This window comes from Pteropus vampyrus, unplaced genomic scaffold (genome assembly GCF_000151845.1).
Source record: "Pteropus vampyrus isolate Shadow unplaced genomic scaffold, Pvam_2.0 Scaffold61, whole genome shotgun sequence".
NCBI lineage: Eukaryota > Metazoa > Chordata > Mammalia > Chiroptera > Pteropodidae > Pteropus > Pteropus vampyrus.
The window spans coordinates 7,148,607-7,157,534 of NW_011888842.1; the positions used below are offsets into that span (position 1 = coordinate 7,148,607).

Genomic DNA, 8,928 nt, shown 5'->3' on the forward strand with positions numbered 1-8,928 from the left:
GTTTTTCTTCTTCATTTCAAGAGCTGGCTCATAAAGGTCTTGAACATCAGGAATCTGGTTAACTCCCTTAGTGGGGACCAAAGTCTTGATAGAGCAGAAGGAAGGGCTGGGCTGGCTTCTAGAAGGGGACAAGGCATGAGCACTTAGGTGCAGCTGGTGCCAGGCGTTTGGTGTTGGGCGTTGATCTTACCCAGATAGGCTGGCATTTTATGCCCACAGGAAGGCGAGGAAAGGGAGACCCCGTCAAGGGTCTTGCCACAGCTCTAAGGCGTGGTTCTCATACCGGAACTCCCTGCTTGTGCGGTGTGGGCGTGCCTTGTTTTGGCATATCCGTCTGCACATCAAACATTCACCGGGCACTGAGCGAGAGCCCCTCGCATGCTCTGGGCCATGTGCTACATCCTCATGGACACTGAACACATGAGCGCCTCTTCTGGGTCACACACCATGCTAAGTGCTGTGTATGTGTTCTCTCTCTTAACCCTCGCAGCCTCTCTCTTCTGCTGCTTCCCACATCTGAGCTCTGGCCAGACCCCATCACAGTTGTCGATTGTCCTTTCCATTTGTACAGCTGGAGACACTGGGTATAATGGAAAGGCGATGGGCTTTGGAGGCAGACTGCTCTTGGTTCAAATCCCAGGGTGCCCACTGGCATACTTGCCACATCTATTTAAATTCACCCCTTTAAAATTCTCATTTGCCAAATGGGAGTAACCCCCCTTATCTCATAGGGCTGTGTGAGAATTAAATGACATCACTCATATAACAAGCATTTTGATTTTTTTCACATAGTAAATGTTCAATAAATGGTCTCTATTATTTTTTTCCTGGAGTGTAGGATCTATAAATAACTTGTCTTTATACTCCCATAGGGCCCAATACCTGGTAACATGTTCATCCCATTTCTTGCATGAACGAAAGAATGAATGAGCGTGTGTGAGAATGAGGACACATGCCCCACTCTCCTGACTTCTTTCTCGGACCCACAGCAGCTCCAGGACAGGCAAAGCTGCCCTCCTTGGTCACTGCACCACCCCTCTGGCCAGAACTTAATTGAGAAGTCCAGGGCTCAGCACCATGGAGTGAAGAAGGACCCTCTGGTCCTCCCGCTGACACTTCCGAAAGGAAGAACCACCAGTCAACCACGAACGTCTTCTTTTGCCAGCCAGTGACTTCCTGAATGGTCCCAGGAATGTGGCTGGCTTCACAAACTCCTCCTTCGGAATCAGGGCACTGGACTGGCCTTCTTAGGAGGCGAGGACTGGGCTCTGGCTGGCACCAGCTGTGAGGTGCCACTGACCCTTGAGACCATGGGCATAGATGGGCTTCTCACTCTTGGCTTTACTGTCCAGCCTATACCACCTCTACCCCTGGACTCTGTCATTTCCTTTCAGGAGAGACAGAAACAGGGGTATAAGCTCCCAGGGTGAAAGAAGAGGGGACAGGCGGGTGGGCGAGGCACCACCTCCCATTCCAGCTCCTTCCTCCACAGGTCCTGTGCTCTGCAAGTTGACTTTTCCCCTTCCTGTCTCACAAGCCCCTCCCTCTTCCCAGTCACTCAAATGACGGAGCACTGCTTGGTGTGGCCCTGGATTAGGGACTGTGTCCTGGGCCAGGAGGCAGGAGGCTTGAGTTCAAATCTGACCCCTGCTACTCACTGGCTATGGGATTTTAGACAAGTCCCTTTTGCTCTTGGAACCTCAGGATCCTCATCTGTAAAATGGGATACGATCACCCACCTTGAAGGTCTGGGGTGAGAATGAGCAGAGATGGTGATCTGAAAATTGTGGTTATTACTGTTATCGCTCTACACACCCCGGGGCTGAGATGGGGTGAAAGGCCCGGAAGGTCCCAGCCCGGGATTCGCTTGTCCGTATGGGCCAAAGAGTATTTTTCTCTTCTCCTTAGCTTGGTCAGCAGACCCCAGAAATCTGGAAGACCCCAGAAAGCCTCGCCGAGCCCGCACTGTGGATAGCCCCAGTGGATTCCGCTTACAGGGAGCAACTGAAGAGGCAAACAAAACAGGGGAAACTGCTCGGAATTAACAATGGGCCAGATGGCGATGCTAGTTCGAAGCAATAAAACATGATAAATAGCTTCCTGCTGCTACTCCTGATCAATTTCAATATTTAATAATTCCACTGCCACCCCCACCCCCTCATCCGGCCCCCTCCACGGGATCCCGCGATGACTGCCCGCATTCGACTCACAGAGCAAACACTTCTTCGCTTTCTGAAGGCGTCAGCAAAAAGCGAGCTGCTCGACTGTCACAGGAGCGCGCTCGGCCCTCGAGACGGTAATTAATCTGCCTCCCTCTCCTGAAGACGCGCCATCTCGGCCTCTCCTGGTTGCCAGGGAAGGCTGTGAGGGAGCACTCACTGCGGAGATGAGGCAGGAGCCCTCACCTCGTCGATTCGACAACTGCTGGTATCCCCGAGTTCGGCTTTTGCATTCAAGGAAGGCTGGGAGCTGGTGGTCATCTTACTCCAGGACCAATTAGTAGGACAAAGCGACCGAGAAAGGGACGGGGGCAGCGTGGTGTTAGAGCCTTACCCATTGGTCGTGCCTCTGTGCCTCAGTTTCCTTCTCTGTGCAATGGAGATAATGATGCCTGCCTCTGGGAGGATTCTAGCGGTGCTACGCATGGGATGGGCCCGGCAGAGGGCTTGGCACACAGGAAACAGCCCCAAACGGGCAGCCAGGAAGCATCATTATCGACCGTGAAGCCAATCTGCGAATGAAGCCTGAGCTCTGTGCCTGCAGGACGGGCCTACTGGCCCCCGTGGGCAGGAGGCTGTAGCCCAGGGCGGACCTGGCAGAGAGCACCTCGTTGTCAGATGGACCCACCGCAGGGTGCCCCCCAAGTGGCACCCACTAATAAGATTAACTGCCTTGCATTGCCGCCGAGGGCTCCAAAGGCTTTTATCCCCACTGACACAGGAGACCTCCGGCTGGCACCCTGGAGAGCAGGCACTGCTGGCACCATTTACAGAGGAGGAAATGGAGATCGGGGGTGAAATGGCTTTTCGAGTTTACACCACAGGAAACGGCATAGTCAGTTCTAATCTGGATCTCTCTAGCCCCGGTTTCATGTCCTCTCCACTGAATCCCAGGAGAAGGCTTTCCCCAGGGGCCCCCTCTTTTGTGTGTTCCTTTTGCAGGGAGGCAGCAGAGGCGAGGGGACCCTGGGTGCCAGGTGACCTGAGCTGCCAGGTGACCTGAGTGCACTCTACTCGTCCGTGAAATGAGGCTGGTAATACCTTCTGCACGGGCCCACAGGGACGTTTAATGAGGGAATATGCACGATCGTACTTCGTAACTTTGTGAGAAGCGGTACCAATGTCAGGTATGGTTACTATGGCTTTGTAGAAAAACACCCTCTATGAGGCAAAAGATCAGAAACATTTCCACCCAAGGGGAGGATCCTTCCAACCGAAGGCTTCACGCCGCATAACGTAGAGCAAAGTCTTTTGTGCGGCGTTCAAGGCCTCGACAGCTCCTGCACCTCCGTCTCTGTGCCTCGGCCCTTCCAGTCGTGCGCCGGCCCGTCTAAGCCACTCGAGGTTTCCCGAACCTTCCACAAGCACCGATGCCCAGACCAGGCAGCACCCGCGCTGGAGGGGTCTGTCCCACCCCATTCGCCGGCTGATGCCCCTCATCTTTCTCCAGGCCAGCCTCCTCTAGCCCGTCGTCCTCAGGCCTCACGTGACTAGAAGCTCTTCTCTGGGTTCCCTGATGGCCTCTCCGTGCTTCCCTCCATCCTAGCATGCATCACACTATGCTAGCGTGTTCTCATCTGCCTCCCGCTCTACAGTGAGTTCCCTCAGGGCGAGAACCAAACACTGTTCACACCAGTCTGCCCAGGGCCTGGCCTGGCATCTGCTCAGTGTGTGCTGTGGGGCGAACGGATGAACGGACAACGGGGCACCCCCAGTGCAAATGGAATCAGAGCCCTAAGCGAAGACAAGGGATTCTAATGGGGAATTTCAAATTGGGGTGGGCACAGCCCTGCAGCAGGCAGTGTCCCTGAAGTCAAATTCAGCTCAATCCCTTGAGCTGACAGAATAACCTCCCCCCTTCCCCCGCCTCGACCCTGAACAAGAAGGAACGGAGAGTGCCCTGCCCGTCTCTGTCTGGACTCCCCAGGCCATACTGGAGGCCAGTCACCAGGTACCTGATTCCCGCTGGTCCAGGGTCATGGAGTTCCACCTCCTTGTGATGTCAATGTAGAGGATGTCGACGGCGGCCATGGACAAGCTGCTGCTGCTCAGCTTACAGTTCCTGCCGGAAACGGGAAGGGATGCGTTACTGATGGACTGAACCCGTCCTGCTCAGTCTCGCCTCTGCGCCTTTGCCTGGGCTGTACTCCCCGCCTGGCAGGCCTGCCCCTCGCCAGAGCTGGCACTAACAAAGGGCGTAGGGCAGGGAACGGTGGGACAGAGGGCTGAAAACGTAAGTCGAGGTTAGATTAGGCGAGTTCCTATAACTTGGTTAACTAGGGTTCTAATGGGCTGAAAAGAGCAAAAACTTCATGATGGCAAGTTATTTTTTGTTTGGTAAGAAAATTTTTATTGAAACATACATTTAAAAATTCCCTATACATTTTTCTTTTGTATATTTTTTCAGATTTTTATTTTGATCAATCTCACATTTATAGCAAAGTTCCAAGGGCATTAAAAAGAACGTTTTTTTGACATTCAGTACTCTATATTAGTTTCAGGTGTATAGCACAGTGGTTAGACATTTATGTAATTTACGAAATGATCGCCCCGATTAGCCTAGTAGCCACCTGGCGCTGTACGTAGTTATTACCACACTGTTGACTACATTCCCTATGCTGTCCTTCACATCCCCATGATGGCGAGTTTTAAGCTGAACCCGGCTCTGCCACTTAGACCTGCAGTGGTCCTGGTTAAACTATTACCCCTTCCTGGTCTCAGTTTCCTCATCTCTAAAACAGGCAGTCAGCCTGTCCTTACACAAGGCAACGTGGGGGTCCGCCTGCTCCGGAAGAAAAACAGGCACTCCACGTTCCACAAGCACGCCGGGTGCACGTCTTGACCTCCACACCATTAGTCTCTGGGAGGAGGAATAGAAGCCGGACCTGCAGGGCTGCGTTCTCACGCCAGTGTCCAGGAGGCCAACAGCGGCACTCTCAGATGGCCCGGCGATAACAGCACGGTCACGGGTGCGGGTGGAAGATGTCACTGCCGTCCAGAAGTGATTCCCCACTGGAGATGTGCACCGGAGTTTCCGGGGCCCAATCTGCAGACAGAGGCTCGAGGCCTCTGCACTTCACCCCTCTAATCTGTCACCTGAAGACGTTACGGAGGCCCCGAGTCAGCCACAGTGAGCCCGAGATTCCCGGAGCAGCATGGCACGGGCTGGCCCACCCTTTGCGGGCTGGGGCAGCATCGTTTGGGAGTCCCCTCGAAGCTCTTTCCTGACTTTAGGGGAGTCACCGGGAACCGGCGGGGAGAGGAGGGGTGGGCTTCGGTGCTCCGGATGCCCCCTGGTTTAGGTTTTCAGTCCGATGTCAGCAGCGGTGGTCCCTGTCCGGTCACGGAGGGCTGTTTTGAATCCTTCCCACTTTCATGGTTATTATTACTATTATTATTTTTGGTCTGGAAACGTAGGGAGGCAGTCTGGCACACTGAAAAGAGCATGATTTGGGCATTTGAATCATGGACAGACCGGCATTGAATGGACCAGGATTGAAATCCTGTGACCGTGGGCAATTTAGTTAAACCGTCCAGAGCATTTATCTGCTGGTCTCTAAATGAAGACAATAACACCCGCCCACATGGCTGTTGTGAAGATGACGTGAGGACCAGCATGATGTCTGGCGTCTGGTCGGCCCCACAATTGTCGATTCCCGTACCGCTCTCTCTCCCGTTCTTTCTTTTCCTCTTCGAGCGCCAGAACCGTCTTAGCCCCATCAGAGGCTGCCCGAAGCTGGCCTTTCAGAAAGTGGCCCCGTCCATTCTGGAGAAACGCTGCTCGCCAGCCAGCGCCTGGTGCGAGGGTTCGGGCTGGGTTCAGACTGGAGGCAGCCCTGGGCTTGTCTGGGTACGCCGCCCTTCTGAACGCCGGGATTGTGCTGGGACGTGAGTCCTAACACGGGCCGGACTTGCCCTGAACATCTCGAAAGCTAGATCTCTGGGCCAGCTGTCCATCTGGCTAAACTACATTTACTGTTGCTTTCAATTTTCCAAACGTGTCCACATCCATCACCCCAGCTAACGACAAAGTGGTTCTTTGATTTCCCATCTGTCATCATCTCCTGTGTAAGCAGCTCCCTTAGGAACCCGCCAGGCCGGGGGTTGATTGGCAAGCAGGATCTGGGCATTCCAGAGGCCTCTCTCGACGCCCAAGCACCCCTCTAACAAGGGTGACTGGGAAAGTGCCCAGCACGCTGCGGGGACGAGGCCGGTGCTCCTTATCTGCCGGCACACTCCCTCCCTCGCTCCCTGCTCCTTCCTTTCTTCCCGCCCCGTGCATATTTCTCAAGCCGTCAACTCACATCGTGCTTCCTCCTAGCCTCCTGCTCTGTATTTCAATCACAAGTCACTGTGGCAGACTTCGAAGCACATCAACGCTCAGTTATTGAGCCCCGGTAACAACATGTCAGTGGACGCAGAGCTTTTCACGTCCCCTGTCACCAAGATGGCTATCTCCATTGGGTTCTGCCAGGGCGGTGCTCCAGCCTCTCCTAAGGTATTCGAACGACCTGCACTGCTCCTTTCCAAAGCTTTCTCAGGAACGGTCATGGCTTTTTCTAATGATCATATCAGTACCCTCTCGACTACCTGCCCCCCCACAGGACAGGGGCTCTGCTGGCTTGCTCTAGGGGTTAACAGAATATAAAACAGGAAACCAAACTGACCACTGGTATATAGTTACTTTTTTCCTGACGAGTGGAAAATAGAAGTGTCAAACCTTTAGCAGGAGCCGCAATTTACCAAAGAGAATTCTCCATTTATCCCTTTTCCAAGGAAACTCATCCTCCCTCACGGTGCCTGCAAGTACAGTTGATTGCAACATCTGCCACAGAGACGGGAAGGAGGGACCCACGTGGGCTGCAGCAGACAGGAAATGCTTTGAAAGGATTTTGATTCTGTAGGCATTTTGGGGGGCACCATCTGCATGCCGGGCCCTTTCCTGCCCTATAGCTCTCTGGATCTTTATAACCATTCTGTGAGGGAGGTATTCTTAGTCCCATTCCAGTGACGTGGTAAGCCGAGATTCGAGAAGGGACACGACTTGCCCGAGATCACATAGCTGGGATTCATATCCAGTCCTTGCTTTGGGGAGAAGCGGGGAGGTGGCCTAGCCCAGGGCCACAGGGAGAACCCAGAAGTCAAGGCACAGTCTCAGGCGGGGCCATCATAGAACCCAGGAAGTCTGTGGGAAGCTTTGGAATGTAAGGCTGGGCAAGACAACCAGGAGACAGGTTCTCCCCGGTTTGTCCCCGTAGTCACCAAACATTTTTTTCAACTGACTCAAACAGGGAATGCCTCCTAGGGTCAAGACTTTAGAATGACTTTCCATCCATCCATCCATCCATCCATCCATCCATCCATCCATCCATCCACTTAATACAGAGTTTATTTTGTGTCCACTCCATGTAGGTGGCATCTGGGGCCATGAGTGATACAGAGCTGAATCAGTCTTGGGTATCATCCTTGGAAGGTAGAAGTGATCTCAGAGTCTGGGATAAAAACGTGAAACCTAGTAGCTCTTAATCATTGAGAAAAGTTTCTCCTTATGTTCTGGGATGCAGTCCTTCAAATGACTAATGGGTGGAAGTGTAAGTTCTTCAGTAGAAGAGAAGTCCAAGAAATGTGGTAACAAGAGAAGCCAGGAAAATCCCTAAGAAAGGATAGGCTAGAAATGTACATGGAAAAAAATGAGCTGAGGAGTCAAATGCACATGAGTTTGAATCTCGACTTTGCTGTGTGACCTTGAGCAAGCCACTGAAACTCTCTGAATCTAAATTTCCTTATTTGTAAAACAAGAACAGGGCTATTCACCATACAAAGCTATTTTAAGGACTAGCTCTGTGTCAGGAACATAAGAAGTGGCAAATGACAGCTCCCAGCCTTCTTCCATGATGTAGAACCAATTGGAAGAAATGGGTTTTTTGTTTGTTTGTTTGTTTGTTTGTTTGTTTGTTTTTCAGAATCAAAGGAATTGGGGCACATACGATGGGAAAGAATTACAAATCACTCAAGTTCATCAGGATCCCAAGTTTAGAAACATTTCCCCATTTCCTCTCAACAACCACTGACACTTCATGGAAAATTTAGACACCAATTTTTCCACTCCATAAAATTCTATTGATAGAATTTCTTTCGTGTTTATCCTTCTCTGTGCAGGAAAGGAGCTAATTTTCCCTGATAGGTGTCTATAAAGGAGAAAGCTAACAAGTGGTCAATATTTGTTTTAAAAAAATCCAAACCACTGTCTAAACATCTAAGGGGTGAAAAAGACAACTCCAGTTTGTAACATGTATAGTCGAAAGGCTGTTGATATCCCAGGCATAGACTCACAATATTGCTGGCTAGAGATCGTCACAGAAGAGGGGAATTTTCAAAGTCACCAAGGGGTTAATGACAGAGGGGAGATCAAGGCCCCTTACACTTCCATTCCAGAACATTCTAACACACCATGTTGCCTCTCAGAGAATAACCTTCCCCCACAGCTACCCATCATGAAGCACATTAATATCTCCTTAAGAGAAAAGAGAGTAGAAGGAGGGGGGGAGGGGAAGAAAAGGAAAAAGAGAAAACCATTCTCTAATTTAAAAGGAGACCAAGATCGGAAGCCACAAAGGGACCTCCGAGTGGAATGGCCTTGCGTGAAGCAAAAATGCTCAGGGTGTGGAGAAGCTATCCCCCCCACCCCGTTTCCTCGAAATGAACCTGG

General features: G+C 51.8%; 1 protein-coding gene across 1 annotated transcript in view; it reads right to left on the reverse strand.

Annotated features, from left to right (window-relative positions):
• Nucleotides 1-8,928, reverse strand: part of TTLL11 (tubulin tyrosine ligase like 11) — a 215,986-nt gene that overhangs the window by 25,321 nt on the left and 181,737 nt on the right. Inside the window, 1 exon segment of the mRNA XM_011361002.2 lies at nt 4,175-4,281. Coding sequence (XP_011359304.1) covers nt 4,175-4,281 — 107 coding nt within the window.